The sequence below is a fragment of the Bubalus bubalis genome, chromosome 8, assembly GCF_019923935.1.
Source record: "Bubalus bubalis isolate 160015118507 breed Murrah chromosome 8, NDDB_SH_1, whole genome shotgun sequence".
NCBI classification, from domain to species: Eukaryota; Metazoa; Chordata; class Mammalia; order Artiodactyla; family Bovidae; genus Bubalus; species Bubalus bubalis.
Window position 1 is genome coordinate 62,498,555 of NC_059164.1, and position 24,744 is coordinate 62,523,298.

The 24,744-nt window shown below is 43.1% G+C and overlaps 1 protein-coding gene across 3 annotated transcripts in view; it reads right to left on the bottom strand.

Annotated features, from left to right (window-relative positions):
• Positions 1-24,744, bottom strand: part of BMPER (BMP binding endothelial regulator) — a 255,086-nt gene that overhangs the window by 228,138 nt on the left and 2,204 nt on the right. For all 3 annotated transcript variants that reach the window (XM_044946678.2, XM_006071047.4, XM_045166416.1), the window contains exon 2: positions 23,657-23,742. In XM_044946678.2, coding sequence (XP_044802613.2) covers positions 23,657-23,742 — 86 coding nt within the window. The remainder of the gene's footprint in view (positions 1-23,656; positions 23,743-24,744) is intronic.

Here is a 24,744-nt window from a genome sequence, read left to right on the forward strand (position 1 = left end):
GTATAAGCAAGGGATCTGCTGGCAGCACCACATTAATGTAACTGGAATGGATTGAGCACAAAGCAGCCAGTGACTGAGTGCAGGGCACCCTGTCACAGATGCAGCTCTGGGACACCACTCAGGCTCCTAGAAGCAGACTGGAAAATCAGAGGGTGGACTGACTGCATCCTCTTCTACCAGAGAACAGGAGCCAGGCATGTGACCTTAAAGGAGTGATTGTCAGCATCCTTTATGTGGTTCACATTCCCAAGTCAAATGATAAATCTATGTCAAATTTTAGATAGTGTATTAAAAAGGAAAGACATCACTTTGCTGACAAAGGTCTGTCTAGTCAAAGCTATGGTCTTTCCGGTAGTCACTTACAGATGTGAGAGTTGGACCATAAAGAAGGCAGAGGGCCAAAGAATTGATGCTTTAGAAAAATGGTGCCGGAGAAGACTCCTGAAAGTCCCTTGGGCAGAAAGGAGATCAAACCAGTCAATCTTAAAGGAAATAAACCCTGAATATTCATTGGAAAGACTGATGCTGAAGCTGAAGTTCCAATACTTTGGCCACCTGATGTCAAGAGCTGACTCACTAGAAAAGATCCTGATGCCGAGAAAGATTGAAGGCAGAAGCAGAGGGGGGCATTAGAGGATGAGACGGCTGGATGGCATCACCTATTTAATGGACATGAACTTGGGCAAACTCTGGGAGATGGTGAGAGACAAGGAGGCCTGGCATGCTGCAGTCCATGGGGTCGCAAAGAGTCGGACATGACTTGGAGACTGAACAACAACAATTCCTGAGTTTACCTTTTTCTCCTCAAAATCAAAAGGGATTCAAACAGCTGGGATGCAGGATGAAGTTGGGGCTGCAGAGAAAGCATCCACAGACTGCCACTATGGGAAGAACTCATCGCTTCCCAGGGTGAAGGGGAACAGAGGCTGCAGAGGACACAGTCTCGTGCATAAGTGGCCCAGTCGCCTTTCCCAGTATCTTTGACTGTTTTACACTATGGGCGCCCTTCAGCACATGACAAGTAATAAATGAGCTTTTTCTCTGACCACCTCCCCTAAAACACAAAAAAAGGGAGGGGAGTGAGATTCTAAGAATATTTTTATGCCTTCTTGGTGAGTTCTTTTGAACTAGCAAGAAGATGGGGCGTCCAACCCCAACGACCAGCGGGATTTTCATCAGAGGGCATCATCAGAGGCATTAGCCAGGCTTCTCAGTCTCAGGACCAGGTGCTGCCTAGGCCAGCAGGCGCACTGGAGGAAGCAAGGTGTGAGGGTTCAGGAGTTAAAGACAACAACAAAGTCGGAGTCACTTCCATGGGAAAGCTCTTGATATGGTGTTAAGGAAGGCTACCCGGAGATATTATTTCAGCAGCCCCTTTTCTTACTCGCCACAATATAACAAGCTGGGCTCCCTGGCTACCTAAAGAAACCGCGAACTCAAGGGACCCTTTTATCATCTATGTACACATAGATGATTGTCTGGGCAATGGAGAGTGAACACATCCAAAACATGGAAACTGAGTGAATGAATGTCTTAGGCCCCGGCCGTGTCCTGCCAGGGTGTTTGGCGGTGACAAACCACTTCTTCTCAAGACCAGCTTTGGAGGGCTGTCACCCCCTTTCAGCAGGTATCTCTGCCTGCATCTTCTGACCACAGTGAGTGGGACTCACCAGGTCCGCATTTGCCCCTCATTCCTGTGGGTCAACAGCAAGCCACTGAGCTGATTTTTCACAGCAGAGAACACAAGATTTTCCACAGGTTGCCCATGAAAGTCCACATGCTGGGGGAGCTACAAAAATACCTAACCTTGACAAGTAAATGGAGCTGACATCACAGGGAACAGGCAGGGCAGAGGAACTGCTCACAGCCCATCTGTCATCTTGACAAAGTAACTTTCTGGTCACTAGTGAGACACTTTTAAAGACATCTGTACAATTGACCTTGACCACCAGCAATCACAGAGGCTTTCAAAGGGACCCCTGGGATAGCAGGCGTTAGAGCTCGTTCCTGCCGTCCTGCCTGCGGATAACAGTGAAGGCTGTCTGATGTATCAGGTGCTGGAAACATCCTTGCTCCTGGACTATATTCACTCTGGTGCTGAGGGCAGAGGGTGTCCAGTTAGCCCGAGGAATGTCAGGCAGAGCAACAAGGGGACAGGAGCCCTCTGGCCAGATGGAAATTCACAAAACTGAGAAAGTGAGTCTCAGACAGCATCCCTCATCCGAAAGCAAGCATGTGAGCTGGGGATGGTCTGACTCATTCACCAGGGCCATTAACAGCCTGTTCTCGTCACCAAGTCTTCCCCAAGGGCCACATGCAGATGTCAGAAAGAACTGGAGAAGCCACAGATTTATTTCATTGGTTTAGAATGTAATTGTAATTCACTGGCTTCCACTTTCAAACTCATGAAACAATCAATGAATGCCAATTTTGCATATAATCCATTTCTGATTAAGGTGTTATGAAGAAATAAAAGTGACTGGTCACCCATAAAACACCATTAACATAAACTTGTTGCTAAAAGGACTCACAACGCATGCTTCATTTTAAAAAAGAAATGATTGGCCATGATTATTTCCCTTCGTCACTGGTTTCTCTTAAGGATTTCATCTTAAGACAGCTTCTCTGAAGCTTTAACATCTAAAATAAGACAAAAATGTCAACAGAAGACAAACGGCCTTTAGAAAATGTGACATCGTGGCCACAAACTTGGATTTTTCTGCAGGCTAAATGTTGGCTCCACAAATTCAAACCTATCTGACTGAAAATGCATGAGTTTGTTTAACAGATATTGTTGAGCCCCTGTGGTGGGCCAGGCACTGTGCCAGGTTTTTGCTGAGAACAGAACATATGAATCAGATCCATCCTTTGCCCTGGAAGAGATTCCAGTCCAAGAGGGAGAGGGGCCAGAGCACAAACATGGCAGAAGCACCTCACATGTTGCAACATGAGTGGACGCAGGGCAGTCATAAGTTAGTTCAGAAGAGGCGAAGGTCTGTTTCAACCAGACTCCACTGCCATAAACCCCCAGAGATCATTCTAACCCTCCTGGTTCTTCAGACCATACGTGCGCCCCTGAATGAGCCTCCAAAAAGTTTTGTTATACAATTCTCTCACTGAGACAATTCAATCTACCTATATTAGACCCTTGGGATCCGACAACCCACAAAAGGGATCTCCTTCAATGATGCCATTCCAGTGCCCTCCAAAGTAGGTGCAGCAATATGGCTGGGCACCACCAACAGAAAAGCAGCCCATCTTATGCATATTATGGGAAATCCTTTGCCACTTTTCTCTTGCTTTATGAAACTGTAAAGTTTAACACCCTTTGCTAGTCTTTCTTCCATCATATGTTTTAAGTAAATTGTAAAATACCAACATACTGAATTTTAATTTACATTCCAAAACCAATCATTATTATGTCACCAAGAACAAGCAGTAACACACTGTGTGCTGTGCTCAGTCGCTTCAGTCGTGTCTGACTCTTTGCAACCCTGCAGCCTGCCAGGCTCTTCTGTCCATGGGACTCTCCAGGCAAGAATACTGGCATGAGTTGTCATGACCTCTTCCAGGAGATCTTTTCTTGTTCCAGGGAGGGATTGAACTCGCATCCCCTGCATGTCCTACATTGCAGGTAGATTCTTTAGCACTGAGCCACTGGGGAAGCCCATGAGCAGTAATACTTATTTTTAAAACCACTTTTCTAAAGCACGCATTTTATTTTCCAGTTATTATTGCTTATTTTATTATGATTTTAGTTGGTTCAATGGAAATAGCTTTTCAGCTTTGTCTGTGTATTGGTACAATTTCCCCACCATCTGACTTGATATGTGGAGTAACGTGAGCCATGAATATGGCAAGCTGTCAATATAGAAAAAGCAGAGTTTAGAGTGGAAAGGAAAATACATAACTTATCCTTGAGGAAGAGAATGAGTTTTATCTTCAAATTACTAAATCAAAAGATTAAAGACAACTAATTGAATTAATTAAAAACTAATTAATTCAATTTAATTGAACCAAAAAATTAAATTTAAATAAATTAAACACGGCATATACTTAGTCATCCAACAGGTATGCTCTGGAGGGGACCAGTGCTGGAGGGGACTAGCAGTGGTCCAGGCCCTGGGATATAGCGTGACTGGGAGAGTCCACAGCCTCCAGAGCTGACATTCTAGTAGGGAGACCTTCAGGAAACAAAGATGTGCGAGATACAAGGGACACTGATGAGGGCTATGGAGAAAACAAAGCAGGACAAGGGAACAGAATGACAGGCTGTGTACTTCAGAGGTGAGGGGTCAGAAAAAAAGGCCCTCAAATAAGAAAGCATTTCTCCAGAGGCCAGAATGAAGAAATGAGAATGTGTAACTATATTGGATGGGACTTCCCTGGTGGCTCAGTGCTAAAGAATCGCCTGCCAATGCAGGAGATGGGGTTGGGTCCCTTGGTCAGGAAGATCCCCTGGAGAAGGAAATGGCAACCTGCTCCAGTATTCTTGCTGGAGAATCCCATGGACAGGGGAGCCTGAAGGGCTACAGTCCATGGGGTTGCAAAAGAGTCAGACAGGACTTAGCGACTGAACAACAACAACAAATATATTGGATAAGTGTGTTCCGGGGACGGGAAAGAGCAGACACTCTTGTTAAGAGGGAGCTGGAGATCATGCAAGAGTAGCAGGCTGAAAGAGGAGGATGCTCTGGGAGGTAGAGTCAGAGACAGCATCAGAAGCCAGATCCTGCAGGCCTTGTAGTTAGACTTCAGACTGCAGTCCAAGTCAGATGAGAAATCACTGGGGGAATTTTTGTAAATAAGTCAAATAATTGGATGTATACGTTTCAATGGCCACTGCCTGATAATGTATTGTCCAGAGGCAAAAGTGATCATGAAGATAGGAATTATCAGATACATTGTCAAGGTTTTGCCATCAAGATATGCTAGTAGATCGAACATATGATATAAGAGGAAAATGAACTCGGGACATCATGGTTGATCCCTGAAAAGATGGACCAGTGCAACTGATACTGCCGGCTGGAAGAAACGGGATTTGGAGGAGAGGTGGAAAATGAAATCTCTGCTTGGGCCATTTTAAGTCTGAGATGCTTCCTAGCATCTACATGGACAGGCCAAGTAGGCATTTGAATTTATAAGCCTACCCTTGAGGGGTCAGGGCTTTCCCAGTGGCTCAGCAGTAAAAGAATCCCCTGCAATGCAGGAGTTGCAGGAGATGCAGGTTCAATCCCTGGGTCAGGAAGATCCCCTGGAAGATCAGGAAGATCCCCTGGAGGGGGGCATGGCAGCCCACTCCAGTATTCTTGCCTGGAGAATCCCATGGACAGAGAAGCCTGGCAGGCTACAGTCCACAGGGTAGCAAAGTGTTGGACATGATTGAAGCAACCTAGCATGCATGCATGCCTTGAGGGGTAAGGGAGCTGGGATCACAAATGTGGGAACTTTCAACATATAGATGTTTTTAAGCCATGAATTTATATAAAAATCACCTAGGGAAGGAGTATAAACAGAGAGAATGTTTTGATCAAATCCTGGGGCCCTCCAATATATAAAGTTCAAAAAGATAAGGAAGACCCAGGATAAAAAGGTCTAAGAAAGAGTAGCCAAATAAACATAATTCTTATAAACCCATAGAGAACTCTATATGTGTGAGTCTTTATATACACGTGCATGTGCACACACACACACACCCCTCAGGCACTAAGGCACACGACTGTATAAGATCACTGGTTCAGACTATTATATTAACCCAGTGACCACCAGAGGTCACTTTCTCTCAGCACCTGCCACTATGTCAGATACCTACCAACCAAGATGCCTCAGCACAGCTGTTAGTGTGGCTATTTAAGGCTCATGAGAGAGCTACTGCTGGCCACTCCTTGCTGCTGCTTCTGCTAAGTCACTTCAGTTGTGTCCGACTCTGTGCGACCCCATAGATGGCAGCCCACCAGGCTCCCCCATCCCTGGGATTCTCCAGGCAACAACACTGGAGTAGGTTGCCATTTCCCTCTCCAATGCATGAAAGTGAAAAGTGAAAGTGAAGTCGCTCAGTCATGTCCAACTCTTAGCGACCCCATGCACTGCATCCCACCAGGCTCCTCTGTCCATGGGATTTTCCAGGCAAGAGTACTGGAGTGGGGTGCCATTGCCTTCTCCGGCCACTCCTTACCCTAGTGCTAATAACTACCATGCCTGCCAAGCTACCTCTCCGAGGGAACAGACTCTAGCTCAGGAAAATGCTGATTGCCTAGAAGATCTAAGAACACCAAGGAAAAGGTCTAGAACCTGTGTCCTAAGGGAGCTAGGACCCAACAGAGACCAGTAGCCAAACGCTAGGCAAGTGTTAGAGATGAGTTTGGGAGTAAGAGAACATTAAACCCCTAGGACTTGAAAAGGAAAAGGAAAACCCGCCATTTTAGGTTTTTCTTCTCAATTGAACTAAGATCTCAAATCAAATCCCTGGAAAGAACAGAGCCCATAGTCAAACCCTGCTTTCAATTTCTGATCCTAACAAACGTGGCTCAGAGCTGGGAGCATGAGTGATCTCATCTACGGCAGGATAACTAGGACTCAGGGATCTAGGGAAGTGGCTTGCGCTCACAGGCAGGCACTGGCCAAGAAGCAGGGAAGCCAAGACCCCACAACCACCTTGGAGGGCATTCTGAAAGTGAGCAAGAAGCAGAGAGCAGCCGGTGGAGAAGCTGGAGCTGAGGATATGTTGCAACTTTGAGATTTGTACTCCTCTCTGTCCTTTCAACATCATATTTCTTCCCACATACTTGAAGGCCGTCAACGTTCCCCTGGGCATTCTGTCCACCAGGTTAAATGATATCAGCACACCATCATTAGTGAATAATATTTACTAAACCGCCACCTGGGTGTTTGACACTCCTCTAGCTAGTGCTTCAGTTATTCCCAGCCATCTTTTTCTCAACCACTTCATCATTATCACAAATGGCTCTCCTCTGGCCTCCAGTGACTCTTCCAACTCAGTTGATGTCAGAGAGCTCCCCACTGGACAGTCCATCCCTCAACTGTCTGGTCCACGTGGGGTGTGCAGGAAGCATCACCACCCCACTGTAATTGTTTATGTATTTCATTATTGGGCTGGAACCAAGAATTAAAAACTGAAACTGAGAAAAACAAGACACAAAACTTGGAGAGTGGTGACATCATGGAAACGCTGGGCTAATTACAGAGAAAGAAAATAACATGGTTAAAAAAAATAATAAAGATGGAAATGATAAGGGTGGAACCCTGGAACAATGGAAGGCCAGACTAATTTAAAATTTTTTTTAAAAAAGGGATTCTCATTAAAAGTATGGAAAATAGCAACATGACCAGACTTATGTGAAGGTAACACGAATCAGAACCTGTCAGCTTGACTTTTTACTCTCCTTGATCAGGGAGAGGAAAGTGTGGGCAGAAACTGGGTGCCATCAACAGAGCGGAAAGAATAAACATTTCCCAGAATGGGTCTGTTCCTGAGGAGGAAGGGACCTGCTGGGCGGAAGCTGCCATCAGAAGGAAATAGCTCCCGTTATAGAGGGTTGAAAATGGAAGGGGTGGGGATGGGGAACACCTCTAAATCCTGCTTCACCTGGCCCTCAGCTCTTACAGCTTGCCTCTGGCTCCTCCAGATGCTGCTGGATCCCAGCAAGTCTGTCATAAAACCCTGGCTGTTTTGTCAAATTGCTACATCTAGTTGACTCAGGCTGGAGAAGCAACAAACAAACGTCATATCAGCTTCACCCTGCAGCTGCTGCCCATCACAGAAAGACCACAGGAAACAGAGTGTATTCCTGTGGGAATCCGTCTCATGAGAAGGCTGGCAGCAACCCAGAGGGTCAGCCTGTCCCACCCAAAGGCGCCAGTGTCTACCTCACTGGACTACAAGGACTGTTAAAAACATAATCCCCAGGGAAGTTAGTTCCTGGGTCTCTCTCACTAGCCCCCTTGGGGTGCTTTCTCAACCCCTGTGGTCAGGAAGCATTCTGAGAGACATCTCAGTGGAGTCTACCCAGGATGGGTCTGGATTCCCATACTTGAATTGTAGCCCTGACTCTCACTGATTAGCGGTGTGAGCTTTGTCTTGTTTCACTTTTCTGAGCCTTCATTGTCTCAACTGTGAAACAGGTTTCTTGAGAAAGCCTTCTCTCCTTCACAGGGTGGCTTTGAGGAAGATGAAGGTCAGGCTATCCCCAATTTAAGAACATGGTATTGATTCGTAAAATAGTTATTGAGACTTACAGAATGCAAGGTGCCATGCAAAATGTTTTCAGTGATGGTGAGAAGAATCAGACACTGTTTCTGCCCTAAAGAAGCCTAAAGTCCAGTAGGGAGACAGCCATGTGAATAATTAATGAAACTTCGGGGTAGGCAGGAATAAGGATTATAATATGAGAAATCAACATGAGGCTTCAAAGAACAAGTGACTAGTTCTGATCAAGTGACTAGAGGAGGCTTGAGAGAGGAGATGATACAAAGAGAAAAAAGTAGCACATCAGTAAAGACGGCTGATGTACAAGATAACTGCAAAGGTCCATAAAAATAACGTTATGTAAATGAGTTGACCTGTGGGTAAGTTTGGTACCAATAACAGAATCTCAAATGTACCTGACCACTAGAGAACATGTTGCTTCATTGGGGAACTGACCTATATTCATGGTTATATTCATATTTCCTTCTCTTTCCCCTAACCTCAGATGGGAAGCTTTTCAAATACTGGCTCCTGCATGGAGTCGCTGGATGAGGTTATTAAAAATGGAGATTCTTTGATCTCTTTCAGATGTATTGAGTCAGAATCTCTGGAATAGAACCTTAGAATCTGCATTTTTAACAAGCTCCCTGGGGGGGTTCTCATGTTCATTAAAACTGAGAGTCACCTCTGCTGGGGCCCAGGTGGGAGAATTCTTACCACTGACCTGTTAATGGCCTACAACTGTGTGAGAGAAGACAAGTCATCAGACTGCAGTGGGTGGGCAAGGAGGGAGGAGAGGCTACCAGTGATGAGTCCTTAGCCACCAGCGCTCAAAGCTCTGCTCTAAGGGTCTCTCCCAACATACATGCAACCTCTGGTTCAATCACATTTTCACACTTTTATTTGAGACTCTCTCATGAGAAAAAGTCATTGCAAACTATATACATGACCCAAGCTTTACATCAAATGCCTACATGTACAATACATATTTACATGCAGCATACACATATGTCTGGAGAAAGCGATGGCAACCCACTCCAGTACTCTTGACTGGAAAATCCCATGGACAGAGGAGCCTGGTGGGCTGCAGTCCATGGGGTCTCGAAGAGTTAGACATGACTGAGCGACTTCACTTTCACTTTTCACTTTCATGCATTGGAGAAGGAAATGGCCACTCGCACCAGTGTTCTTGCCTGGAGAATCCCAGGGATGGGAGAGCCTGGTGGGCTGCCGTCTATGGGGTCGCACAGAGTCGGACATAACTGAAGCAACTTAGCAGCAGCAGCAGCAGCATACACATATGTCATCCAGCACAGTCAAAGAATAATTTGTTCTGATTAATCAGATACTCCAACCAAGAGTTAATATCTATGGCCTGCATGAGTTCTTCAATTTTCAAAGAACTTGAAAGCAATAAAAGAGATCTAACTTCAAAACTATCTGGAACATAATTTAATCTCTTTCGTTCATGCAGGAAAAGTTTTTTTTTCCAATCTCACAGCGCCTCAGGCCATTATTAACATAAATGCTCAGTACATATGTGCTGTGTTTAATAACCATCCATCATTCTCCTACTTCAGTCCTGCAGTTCGGTTCCCGTGTTTCCTGCAGGTCACCATGTGCCCCTCTCCTTGGTACCAAGGTGAATGTTGTTTCCTCCCTTCCCCTCCCCGTCCACCATCAGAGGCATCCTGAGGATGTGCAGGAGAACCCATTAATTCAGAGCTGGGGGCTCAGAGATGAAGAGGGGTTATGTTTTACCATATCAACACATTTTATTTTTAGTTTGTGAAACCAGTGTCAGTTCACCCTGAATTTAAAGGTCCCCTCATTAAGATACACCAAAATAACCTGCCAGGATAAGTATCTCCAGTGAAAAATTCTCGAGGTGCTTAAAGTACATATTAGGTCGAACTGTAAGAAACTGTTGTTTTGATAGGTCAACACCAAATACCCAAAATCTGGACGCTGTTTCTATAACTTGGCCCCCAAGTGGTGTGTAAAGTACTTTAATCAAATGTCTCTTTGCCTTTGCCCAGTGTACAGCTTTTACGAAACAGAAAAAAAAAAATCACATATTTTAATAAATCCCAACTAGTTCCCTACACGTACACAAGAGAAAGGAGGTCACTGCTATCTGGTACATGCTCATCCTAGGGGGAAGGAAGAAGCGCCAGTTCCTCCAGCAGATGCCACTTCGGAACTAATTAAAGACACCTACCCATAAAGCAGGCTCCTGCCCCCTTTCCTGCCTTCCAACTATTCCCCAGACTCTGACTGAGTCACCTCTTAAGGGAAAGGAATTTCCGTCTGGGTGCTCACCTATCGTGCTAATGAGACTGCAAGTTGAGCTCTGGTGGGTACCACTGGGTACTGGAACCCCTGATTCACACATGCTTGAAAACAGGAAATCGCCTCATCTCAATTCTAACAGGCCCGTTTCCCTCAAGGAGCATAAACCCAGGAACATGGCATAGCAGCTCTCAAGTGGGAGAATATCTGATTAGTCTTCCCATTCAGGAAAACAGCATCCCCCTGAGACCTAGAAACACCGGGATGTGAATGTCCTGATGCTACTGCTTTCACTCTATAAATCCACAACCCAGGAGAGATCCAGCAGGCTGAGAGCCTCTAGAATTCATGAATTTCTGAGAGGTACAGGGGCAGTGCATGTGTGCTAAGTCACTTCAGTTGTGTCTGACTCTTTGCAGCCCTATGGACTGTAGCCCACAGGCTCCTTTGTCCATGGGACTCTCCAGGCAAGAATACTGGAGTGGGTTGCCATGCCCTCCTCCAGGGGATCTTCCCAAACCAGGGACTGAACCCATGTCTCTTACGTCTCCTGCATTGGCTGGCAGGTTTTTACTACTTATGCCACCTGGGAAGCCCACAGGCAGTCAAACAGCACAGCAAGGCTCTCCTGAGGCAGAAGTGGCAAGTCCCACAAGACACTGACCAGATGCAGCCCTGCTCTCTGAACCTAGAGGAAGCAGTTGTCATAACTTGCCTCAAACAGGTCTGTTCAATTAGAAAATAAAATGGAAACGGAATCCCCCAATATTTTTTAGTAAGAAGTTCTAGGAATAAATACAGAAAAGAATGCAAATGTCATTGCTTTGCTCACTAAAAGGAAAGCAGTGAGGAGGGAAAGGAACCTTATTGCTAATGCTATAGTCTGCAGATCTGCCTCCAAGAGGAACCTGAGAGGACAGGTTCCAAAAATTTTTTTTTACATAGAGAGAAGGAAAAAAAATTACGACAAAGATGCTAAAAATGCCTCTCAGTGAGACCCAAATAAATGTACAAACAGTTTCGGGCCTCCTAATTTTCCTGCCTCCTTTCAGAGCACCAGCTCCACCTCTCCTGGAAATAGTTTTCTGAGGTCACCCACAGCTGCAGAGGCCAGCAGCACAACCAGAGAGCCCACTGCACGGCATCTCAAAATAAGATGCTCAGCCTACGCTGCCGCAAGCCATGAAAAAACCATCTGGCCAAAACCTATTTACTTGACCAAGAGTACAAGAGTTATTTTGGAAACACGTGCTTTTATAAGTGAAAATGTGAGGATAGTTCTCTCCGTGATTTTTACTGTCATTCTCTTTGAAGTGTCCCTGGGGTATCATCACTTATGTTGCTGGTCCTCTCCCACAGCCGGTTTATGGTTATTCCATCAAAGCAGGGCATTCAGGGCACATGCTCTGGTCAGGGAAGATGCCACTTGTCCCTCCCTCTCACTTTCTCTGGTTGAGTTACCTGCATGAAACCTTCAAATTGCCACTCAGGGTATAGACCTTTGAACTTCTCATTTGCCAGATCTGGGTTAGTCCCGCCCATTACCTAACATTAAAAAAAAAACAAAACAGAAAACTCATTACACTGCACGACGTGTACATACAATAAGGCCTTTGTCCTTAAAAGAAAAACATAATTTTCAACAGAGTCGGCTCCCAGAAGCCAAGGGAGCTAACATCCAAAACCTAATATAAACACTGAGGCTTGTGTCCCGGTTTCAGAGTTAGGCTCAGTGAAGGGGGAGGGAATGATGGGAATGGCAGCCAAGGGGGTCCAAGGCATTTTTCATTGTGATTTTTGAAAACAGAACTGAGATAATCCTGGATCCTCCCCTCTCAGGCACCTCCTGCATTGTCGCCTACAAGGCAGCAAGGTGTTTCTATAAGAGAGAATGTTTCTTTTGTCACAAGTAAAAGCAGGACTTAATGTCTATATGACTTTAGTTCTCAAATGGGAGTACATTCCTTTCAAAGGAAGAAAAAAAAGTGTTTTTGCAATGATTATTTAGGATGTCTTTTATAGACGGGGTTGACCTTCTGTGACAAACTCACTGGGAGAATCCTGTTTTTGAACTTGGAGTTCCATTCTGGGGGGTAGCGATCCCAAGTGTTAACAACCCAAATTATAAACAGGAAACTCCAGCCTGACTCCCACTCAAGTCCCAAGGTTACGGACCTCTCACTGAAGCTTTGGGCTTCCAGAGATGAGGGGACAAGGTTCTTACACTTGAAGACCTCATCTCCTAAGATAAATCTGCCCAAGTTAACCACATACATTACTACACAGAACATGCTCTCAAAGAGAAGAGGCAGATTCTTAGAAGAGTTGATGAGACAGCAGGTCAAAAGCATACAACACTCCGTGACTGTGGAGGGTCTACAAGTCCAAATCCAGTCACATCAGTTAATGTGGGATCACCTGCTACACCGTGAGCAGCCAGAGTGACTGGGGCTGGGCAGACAGCAGAGCTCTGCATGTTTTAAAAGTGGGAGAACTGCCTGGTGGGGCAGTGGTTAGGAATCTGTACTTTCACTACTGAGGGCATGGGTTCAAACCCTGGCTGGGGAACTAAAATCCCACAAGCCATGCCTCTCAGCCAAAACTAAAAATTTAAGCATACAAAATTATCAGATTTTTTAAAAACATAAATAAATGTAATAAAAGGGAGAGGATTCTGAAGTATCAGTCTCAGTGGCTCCACTCAGGGATTAGTTTCACAGTTCTGCCTCCCACCTTCCACTTCCTCATTCAATGGCAGTGCCGCAAAGGACAGGTCGGCCTCACTGTGAAAGCAAGGTTTCAATTAGCCGTCAGGAGACGAACACTAAACAGGTAGACTTCTGAAAATGAGGAGCAGAGAAGCAGCCATCTTGCTAAGCCCCAAATATCTCCCAGGTTTTCTATCTTTTACGGAAAAGATAGCAGTCACCTCTACTAAAGTTCCATCATCTGCCCTGATAGAAGTTCAGAGTAAACACATCATAGGAACTGGCCATACACTTAAATAAAGGCAGTAGTCCAGTTAATCATTTCTTAGAAGATTTAGAAGCCTTGTAGTCATCTATTTAAGCACTTCTTAGAAGTCTGGGATAGGCAGCAATTGCATAGCATTTAGATGGTGGCATGTGTGCGTGTGTACTAAGTCACTTCAGTCAGGTCTGACTCTTTGCAAAACCATAGACTGTAGTAAGCCAAGCTCCTCTGTCCATGGGAATTCTCCAGGCAAGAATACTGGAGTGGGTTGCTGTGCCCTCCTCCAGGGGATCTTTCCCATCCAGGGATTGAACCCATTCATGTCTCTTACGTCTCCTGCATTGGCAGGCTGGGGCTATCATTTCAGAAGTGCTTACCACGTTTCCAGACCCTGTTTTAAGAATCTTGACTTAAGAAATGTTTAGACTCACAATTCTGACAAAAGCCCTATGATGAAAATAAAGATGTCAAGGTACAGAAATATTAGGCAACTCACGCAAAGCTGTACAACTATTAAAGGAGATATAGGAGTCACTACACTATCATTGCTAAAAAATATACTCACTAAAGTATGTGCTAAAAACTGGTTTATAGCATACACTTTCACTGTCTTCTATTCAAGTTCTCGCTCTTAATAACAATAGTTCCACTTACACTGTTTACAAAGGTCTTTCACAGACACTAGTGTATTTAACCCATACACATCGTCTCAGTCAATGGCTACAGCCCACAGATGGGGTCTCCACTACGATTCCTCTCTAGAAATGAAGCCAAAGGGCAGACATACCATTGTGACTGGCTCAGTACCCACAACTAAGGCTCAGGGAGACCAAGGTGGCTGCCCAGTTATGCACAGCTACAAGGTGGCCCTGGGGAGGCTTGAACCCATAATTTAAGACACGAAGGCTGCTATTCCACAGGTCTCCTTCAGTGATGAAACAGACATCAAAAATTTAGTGAAAAAAGAAAATATTTTTTCTGAAGATCTAACTAAAGGATTAAATTATATCATAATATTTTTAAAGCACCATTAACAGTTTCATAGAGCAAACTTGAAAGTTTATAATGGTAAGATTTTATGTTAGCCAAGTTCTTTGATATTGTTGCTCTGATTCATAATAAGAAATGCCTCCATGTAGCTTTGTCCATTTTGCACGTAACTACAGAAACATTCCAAAGACACTTCAAAAGTCTATTATTTTTATTCATGAAATTAGTTTTGTTTGGGGACCTTTGAAAATGTCATGTGGTATTTATTCACTTTTGCTGAGACCTTTACATTCAGAAAACGTGTGATTTTTGCACTAAATTTTCAAAATCCCTACAGCAATCTTAGTATTTCTCTCAAACTGGGTTCCACCAAATTCCATCTATGATCAATTCTATTCCATGGGAAAATGAGCGACAGGTCCTATGGACCTGGACACCATTGTGTTTGTTTCAAATAGTTTAAGATGATGATGAGAAAGTTCCATCCTTGATGTTCTCCCAGAAGGTCCAGTCTAACTCTGAAAGATCTAATACCACTGATCTTCCTCTTCTTCAAACATCTGCCTTGGTCTGTACTTTGCTGGTTCTCCTTTTGTAACTATACCTCAGTCTCTGTTGTTGGCTTCTGCCTTCCTAACCTTCTATTAAATATAGCCCTTCTTCTATTTACTATTATAGGCTAATTTCTTGAAATCTCAATTTAGACCCCTTCCAAAGACAAATAATTTATCCCCAAAGTTCTGAAATTTATTTAAGTGCAAACAGTTAACACATTGGTTTCTAGTCTTAATGTCTCTATTACTATCAAGATCCACATTTTGAAGAGCCTACTGCTGCTGCTGCTGCTGCTAAGTCGCTTCAGTCGTGTCCAACTCTGTGCGACCCCATAGACGGCAGCCCACCAGGTTCCCCTGTCCCTGGGATTCTCAAGGCAAGAACACTGGAGTGGGTTGCCATTTCCTTCTCCAATGCATGAAGAGTGAAAGTGAAGTCGACTAGGTTTTCCTAATTGGAAGGTCTTCAAGCCCACTTCAGTTCTAAACTTATTATCCCCCATTCACATCCATGACCTCTTCTCTTCCTACATTGTGCATAACATTGGCTAGAATTCTCAAAATTCCCTTCAATCCACCCCATTTCTCACCTTTGCCATTTATTTTATTGCCAAGTTCTATCAACAGCTTCCCAGGTGTCACTACTGGTAAAGAACCCACCTGCCAATGCAGGAAACATAAGAGAATGTGGGTTCAATCCCTGGGTCGGGAAGATTCCCCTGGAGAGGGGAATGGCAATCCACTCCAGTATTCTTGCCTGGAGATTCCCATAGACAGAGGAGCCTTGTGGGCTACAGTCCACAGAGTCACAAAGAGTCAGACATGACTGAAGTGACTTAGCACATTAACTTGGGCTCTGAAACTCCTCTGCAAGTCTGGGGGTCCTGGCACAGGGGTACACTTGCTTTAAGGTGGGTCGTACAATTTTGATTGTTGTAAAAAATGTGTGCTACCACTGAGAATACATACTACCGTAATAGTATCTGTCAAACTAAATAATTTGCCAAATGGGTCAAGCAACAGTGCAGAGCAAGGTGTCACTGTGGGTAGGAGGAGAGATGGCCTCAAAATGGAATTTTGAGAGTGAGGTCTGGAAGTAAACCATTCTATTCAAATAGCAGCACCAAGAGCTGCTCCAGACACACCAAGTGATGAGCAAAGTGACTGCCCCAGAGACGCACTAGCACATCATCCCACTGTAATGACTATCGCATTTTAACTACTGTGTTTTTTCTGGTGCCTATTGTCCAAACTCTGGCCTCTCCACACTCTACACAGCTCTCACAAAAGCTTCTAGAGGAATTTATACACAGCACATCTTACTGTGTCATATGGGTGAGCCAAAATATGAAATGGCTCCCACAACTCCACAAGTGGAACTGAGCTCCTTATTATTGCACTCAATGTCCTCCCCTCGATGCTTCTCACCAAGCCTTCTAACTCTAGCTTCCATCAGAGCTTCGGGTACACAGGGCACACTGGACTCCTCAGTCTTCACAATTCCCAAGCACACGCTCTTCTGTGCCTTTGCTCCAATCATTCTTTGCCCAGACTATCTTCTCTCTGCCCATCAAGGTCCCAGATAATCCAATCAGAATTCGTCTACAGTTCCCTTAGTACTTGGGTTTGAGCCTAGCAGAGTGTTTTTCTGGCACTCCTGTAAAACTTATCCATGCCTGCATTTTTCTCTTCCATTCCACTGTGGGCAAGAACCTGTACCATTGGTCTGCACCCCCCAAGGTGCCCAACCAGCACAATGCTTCAAACACAGAAAAGGCAAGAAAGGAACGGGAGAATGAAGTGTGAAGAGAAGGAAGAAAGAATAATATTATTGAATTTATAACCTATTATCCCCAGTGCTTTGAGTGATGTTTTATAGAACTAGAACTGGGAATCAAGAGGTCTTAAAATATACACCCAGCTCATTTTGCTGATCTTAACTAAGTTCAACAAGCACACTTGACCTCCTGGTGCCATGAAAGGTGATGTTACTAGCATTCTTTTATAGCATAAAGGATTTAACAGACTATCAGTTGGACCCAAGTGCCATAGAAGAGGGTGCAAGAAACTGATATCTTTTGTTTATTCAATGAATTTGTATTAATTGGTTTATTTTCCATCGCTTTGTGTTGCCTGATTTTTCCTATGATGTCCTGTTCTCCTGCCCTCACTATATCTGAATCCTCATCTGGGGAAGGGCTCTCTTTCCCCAGCCTGCTTTCCCACACTTAAAACACAGTTTACTGGCAGTGTACACTATGAAGACTGGTACCTTGAAATGAAAAGAAAGCACGTTTAAAATGGGATGGGAATGGGGCAGGGGAGCACACAAGTAAGTAGGCAGGGGAGCACACAAGTAAGTAGGCAGCAAAGCCTACTCAGGTCTGGAACAGGGTTGAGAGATTTGCACAAGACGGTCCAGGAAAATCACCATGATGCCAGACCACTAGGCAGTTTTTCCAGAATTACAACGCTCCTGAGTCCCTACCCTATCCCTCTGCCAATAAAAGAACAAGTGAAGGTGACCCCACAGGCATAGAGATGTAAATATTCTGCAGAAAAACGAGGTCCCTCTTCCATGGAAAGTTTTTGTAGTGTTTAATGGAGAGCAAGGGGAAAACTTACAGCAGGGCTCACAGACCACTGGACCAATAAGAAAGCAGCTCAGATCAACCTAGTCCAAGTCTGGAGGGACAGAAAACCCCACAAAATGTTACTGACCTAGCCCTCTCCATTCAAAACGATGGGTGGGCTTGGCATCATTATCCCTAGGTCTCTTCTCCATCAGCTTTCCTTCTCCTCCCTTTTCTTTCCTTCTTTTTTAATGAGCCCATAGGGTTTCTTTCTTTCTTTTTTTTAAAGAATATTTATTTATTTATTTGGCCGCACTGGGTCTCAGTTGCCGCACACGAGATCTTCGATCTTCCTTGCGGCATGCCAGCTCTTAGTTGCAGCATGTGGGATCTAGTTCCTGACCAGGGATAGAACCTGGGCTCCTTACATTGGGAGCCCAGAGTCTAGTCACTGGACCACCAGTGAAGTTCCCCCTTTTCTCTCTTTTCTGATGAACATTTGCCTCTAATTCCATGTGAGGAAATAAGAATTTAAACATTAACATCATCATCAACAATAACAATAATGAATCATTCTGACTTAATGCCAAGCTTTGGACCAAGTCTTAAATGTTCTATCTCATTTAGTTCTCACAGCAAGTCTATGAGTTTGTAAATGACGGCCATCCCACTCTACAGATAAGGAAATGGAGGCTTAGAAAGGTGAAAAAACTTTCCTGAGTTCACCAGCAGTAAGTGACTGAGCCAGGCTCCCCAGGTGGCTCAGTGGTAAGGAATCCACCTGCCAATGCAGGAGACAAGGGTTCAATCCCTGGGTTGGGAAGATCTCCAGGGGAAGAAAATGGCAACCCTCTCCTGTATTCTTGTCTGGGAAATCCCATGGACAGAAAAGCCTGGTGGGCTACAGCCCATGGGGTCGCAAAAGAGTTGGACATCACTTAGCAATTAAACAACAACAGAGCCAGTATTGGAACCCAGGCCTGTCTGATGCCAGGGCTAAAGCACTTTGCCAAAATGATATGATACGAGCCAACAGCTGCCTGCACTGCATCTTCCTCTGAAGGGCCCTCCAAGCCCAGACTTGGTTTATGTTATAAGACAAAATCACTCTAACTACTCCCTAGAGTGAGCCTATGTCAGCTTTGCAGAGGTTGAGATAACTCTCTGAAGCCCTTGGAGGGATCTGTAGACATTTGGAAATAGTAAACAACATGCAAAAGCAAGTTGGTTTAGCAGAGAAAACAGTTTTCACATCACAGGTCTGTTTCTTAGTAACTATATAACTTCAGGGCATTTGCTCCACTTCCATGAGCCTCAAGAAAGCGCTAATGATAATAATCGTCTATGAGCTGGTATTGGCAAATTTGTCAGTAAAATGCTGTAAATTAGTTCAGTTCAGTTGCTCAGTCGTGTCAGACTCTTTGCGACCCCCTGGACTGCAGCACATCAGGCTTCCCTGTCCATCAACAGCTCCTGGAGCTTGCTGACTCGTGTCCACAGAGTTGGTGATGCCATCCAACCATCTTATCCTCTGTCATCCCCTTCTCCTCCTGCCTTCAATCTCTCCCAGTATCAGGGTCACATCAGGTAGCCAAAGCATTGCAGTTTCGGCTTCAGCATCAGTCCTTCCAATGAATATTCAAGATTGATTTCCTTTAGGATGGACTGGTTGGATCTCCTTGCCGTCCAAGGGACTCTCAAGAGTCTTCTCTAACTAAATTAGTTACCCTTTCCTAAAACTCTATTGAATACCTTATTCTATGGGAAGGCAATTGGTCATACCACCTTCTACACAGAGTATAAATAAAAATAAATAAATATATTAACACATAAATAAATAAACCCTGATCATTGTCTTAGTGAGCATCCAATATCCAGTCTAAAAATGATATAAAATAATTTTCAAAAAATTGTAGCAACCTATTCATATGTGCATGTATGGAGCATAGCTCTCTGAACACATCAAGACTACTTTATATTTCCCCTGCCTCCCTCCTTCCTTCACCCTCCCCATTCTCCCTCTCTCCACCTCTCTCTCTCTCTCTCTCTGTCTCACACACACACACACGCAGACACACATGAATTGAATCCTGATGCACTGCTGTCTCCCTCATCCTCAAACATGTGCCTTACACTTGTTCAGTTAATAGATAACTATTCTCCAGCCAGTTAATTTGAACAATAAAAAACATGAAGCTTTTATAGAGATAAAGTACCCTGGAGAATCAAAGATGCTGGTAGCTGCTTGTTTAGTGACAGAGGATTCTGTGATTAAAAGTAGAAGACAGCAGACAAAGCCCCCTCTGTTTGCACCCCTTGGTTGGCTCCAAGCAAGGTGGAGCCCCACTTCTTGTAACACCAAATTTCACATTGTTTTTTATGAGCAGAGGGTCCATTTCTAAATTGCACCTCTGGATTTAAAAGAGGAAATTTAAACCTCAGAATAATGTTTTTTGCTGAACAAAATGTATGCCAAACTAAGCTCGGACTGACTTCTGTTTTCTGAGTCCCAGCCTCCCAAGTTTTCTCGGGTTTCCAGTACTGGGCCGAACTCACTGGCTTTTGCCATTCCCTTCTATGTTATGGTTAGGTGGAAAAGGGGTGAGAAGCAGGGGTACCACATCCTCAGGTTCACTGGATAGATTTGGGGATGCCCAAAAGATCCAGAGGACCACTTTCGATTCATTAGTTGAGATGGGCTGGCTCCTATCAGCTGTACTTCACGTAAGGCACCAATGTTTTTCTAGGCATTACGGGAAAAATAATTCTAGCAAGAAAGGGAAAAAACACCACACAAAACAGCAATAAGTCTGGCCTTCCTTCCCCGGCCCCACAAAAGACCATTTTGTAAGACGAGGAAAAGCTGTGCTTTGCTTTCTAACTGAACAATGAAGCGCTTGCATCTTTAATCCAAACTGTCTACCCGCTTCCCCAGATTTCAGGACAATAGTCCAATTTCTCACCTTCCCCCTTGAACAGTTGAACCTACACACTTTAAAATAATATCCATCAGCAGCTGACAAACTGGTTATTCTTGGACCACAACTGATGCTGGCAAGAGGAGGTCCAGGCAGACAAGGATAAATGAGAATAAAATTATTCAGTTCTGCTCGCCGTGGCCACTGCATCAGCTGTCATCCTCAAAATTCCCACAGAAATGAGTTCATTCCACCTTTGAAACATTTCGGAGCTTAAAAGTTTAAATCAGGCCAAGTTGATTCTGTGGGATTTTTCTAGCTTTTACACTGTAATTATATGCAGGACTTTGTGCCACCTATTTCCTCTCAACTGTAACATTTTACGTCTTTTTTAAGCATATGTTGAGGTTAGCTTTTTTTTTTAGTACGTGTTATGAAATAAGATATGAGCTTATACTCAGCTTTAGGTAGCTTTCTGCCAAAAGGCTGGACCAACACAAACTAAATATGACTATTTTCTTTATCCAAAGTACAGTTTTGACTATTACATACCCTCTTAACATACATACATAAAACTAGCTCACAACGAAAGCTCCCTGCAGGTCAACTGAAATCATAACGAGATTTTCCTTTCATATAATGTGATTAACAAATGTTAGCTAACCGAACTCCTAAAAGACTCAAAAGAAAAAAGCAAAATAACTCAAGCAATGCCAAAAAGTCAAATAACTCAACAATCTATTTTTTTCCTTGCTTTTTCACATCTTTAACTTAGAAAATAGCCTGTTTCACTTGACTATAGGAATGTGTTCTAGAGGCAGGTGAGAGTGAGTTCCAGCTCCACTATTTACTAAAATATGACCTTTACAAGCTACTAAATCCTCCAGCCTCAGTTTCCTCATCTGTAAAATGGGGGGAGGGGGTAAAAATCTTCAAAAGATTTTTGTGAAGATTAAATGAAATGCAGTCTTCGATAAGTGCCAGCAAATGAAATATTTCATAAGTGTTAGTTGTTATTTCTGACATTATCTGTTTGCTAAATAAGCCTATCTTCCAGCCTAAATATAAAATTATCAACTAGCCTTATGGTAAGCTAGGTGCTTCGAAATTCATATACTGCAGTTGGTCCCTTGGAAACTTACAAATAAAGAAACAGTTGTCCATCTAGCCTTACTCAACTTTATCAAGTACTACAACTGTTTGGGAAACAATAATGACTATGACAACTTGGGCCCCATAATCCTAAACCCCTGCAAAAGTCATGGCAACATATCACTGAACCTTTCAGCTGGGGGGAACTTTGAGGCATCCTCTGAAAAGCTAGTGAGTCAGAATGCGAGTCTCAACTTTATGTGTTTGGAAAGAATTTCTGATAGCTCTCATGAAGACAGATACCTCCAAATGTTACTCAAACATATAAATGAACCTACCACCCTTCTGAACACAATCAATATAAGTATCACTCCAGAATTCCAACCGACGCATCTTTTCTTCAGATTCACTCTTTACCTTCAAAACAGCAAGGTCTTATTAGCAGTAAGCTGTACTTTCGGGGAAAGGCACTATTTCCACCAGGGCAAGAGTACCAAAAAAGGGAAATGCTGTATTGAGAATTTTCATACTATTTGGAAAAAGTTTGCAAAACCCAAACTCTGTGTTTAAACATTATAAATGTAACAATATTGCTGAGGAGAAAAACAATATTTTTGCATGTGGAGTTCCAAATTTATTTAAATATTACCCCATTTTCTGAGATCTTACGAGATCAAGATAAAATAATTCACTAACACTAGGCAGGTAGGAGAAATAAAGAAATCATCTCCCTTCTGCCCCCACCACACACACACACACACACACACACACAGAGGCAGACACACTACATTTGTAAATACACAATTGAGCCAAAATTTAATGCAAAGCTCCTTTTCAACAGGTCCTTTGGTGAAAGATCATTCATTAACAAGGCAGCTTATAAACACAAACCTAATTGTCCCTCTCTCAGCTCTCTTTTGTTAAAGCAGCAACACTTATCATCTCTGGAAATGGAATGCATTTTTACCTCTATTTCTGCTGATTTCCTTAGTTTTCAGAACCTGATAATCATTTGATACAGACATTCACCTTCACCCATTTATCATTTCATAACATTGACCTCATCTCTTGTCGTGAAAAACTTCGGGTAGTTTAAACCCAGATGGCTTGGCTTTCCCCTAAACAGAGAAAATTCCCTTCTCTGGTTGCATACAGCATGTTGATCTGATAACAAGCAGTCATCTATCATTTGGGGGCTTTGCATTTGACTTTGACTGCCTTAATGTATTTCCAACAGGGTTTTGTGATGTGTAGTTTTTAATCAAGGTTTGCCAAAAGTGATTGGCATGTAAAACACTTTTAAACAAAAATGTTCTTTGTGAGTCGCTATTTCAGCTCAGAAATTCTTATTCATATAATTTAATCTCCCCCATGTGGTTACTTATTAGATCTTATCATTTACTATAAAGCTAAAATAAACTGAAACAAATCATTTTTTTAATCTACCAGCCACTGCTAGTGTTAAGTAAGCAGCTGACAGCCAAGTGTCATCCTCTACTAAGGACAGAATATCCTTTCTGACTCATGGCTTCCAAATCAGATATATAAAGATTGTTTTTGAGAGCTTAGGATATAAGAGGCAAAAAAACTCAAGATCTTGTCCCCATGTTTGTGCTTTGTGACTCTAACCTCTCTTTCCCCTTGTCACATACCTTATCCCAGACCTTTATACCTAAATGTTATCATTTTCACACTGAGCTCAGACAATAGAATCAGAGCAGCAAGTTTGGTGGCACCTATGATTTGGTTGCAATAGCCATTCCTGGCAGCAGAAGTGCAAGTGGTAATTACCACTGAGGTGATGCTATACCAAGTCTATCTGAAGTTTACATCTGCAACCTGATGTCAAAGATAAACATCTCCAAAAGATAAACAAAGATGAAATAGAAATTGCCAAAGTCCATAAAACTTGGAAATTCAATGGAATTCAACTCACCAGCCATCTGTGGTTTGTAATGACCAAAAGCAATTTTTAAGATCTGGTCATAAAATTACAGCTAAAGGATTCACCTTGCAGAGGGAGCAATTGATTTCCCATTACCTGATCTCCATACTCACCATGCAGACACACATTATACAAGGGTTGTCCGTGATAAATGGGATCTGGAGGACTTCACCTTCATTTTCACATTTTGCAACAGAACCTAAAGGGAAAAAAAGTTATTTAAATTTAGCTGCATGGCCTTGTTACAAAAATAGAATTTTTATAATAATACTTTTTGAGAAAACTATATCCAAATTTCAAAAATCCCTAATGAGTTTTAAATAATCAAATTCACCCCAAAAAGTCCCCCTGAAAAAAACATACTTTAAATAATTTTATTAGAACAAGTTTTTTTAAAAGCCTGTGCTATATAGATATATTTTCTGCTCTCAGATGGTTGGTTTAAGCACAATTCCAAGTATTTGATTGGATCTTTAATAATACCTTTCCTTTATAAAACCATTTCAGCTAAACAAACACTCCCATAAGCAAAAAATTCAAATTGGCCATTAAGGCAGATTTTAAATTTGAACAGAATTCAGGACTGTGTCAATAAACAGGCCTTTATATGAATCTGCCTCATATTGTGTTGAATTGAAATTACTTTTCGAAATACAATCTTCTTTCCTCTTTTCTTAGAAATAGACTCAATATTTTCTTTTCTGCACCAGGTGTCAGTAAAGTATGTCCTTCAGAATAGCAGCTGAGGTCTTCACCTGCCTGAAAGCATATAATTATTATATCCTGCTATTATTACCCTTTTAAAATATGATAGTTGCTTTAAATCCAGGTCTGGAGGGCGGGTGCTTTAAAGATCACTACCAGTAAAGAAGCTATATTGGAACCTTATAGAGTGAGACAGGCCTATGGGTGGAAAACGATGCAGTTGTTTGTTTGTTTGTTTGTTTTCTTTAATTGCATACGGGAGAAGAGATAAAACTAAAGGTTGAAGAAAACTAAAGATAATAAAGGAACTTTTCAAATCCAAATAGAAGAATTTCCGTTATCACTACAGTATTAATGTCAACAGCCTGCCCGCTCTCCACTCCGTAGCCTACTCACTGCTTTCCCATCCCTTAACCCCGAAGGGCTTCCTTCAGCCCCATGTGCCAGCGAGGAGCAGGCTCCAAGGTGCTCGTTCCCCACCCTCTCGTCCCCGGGG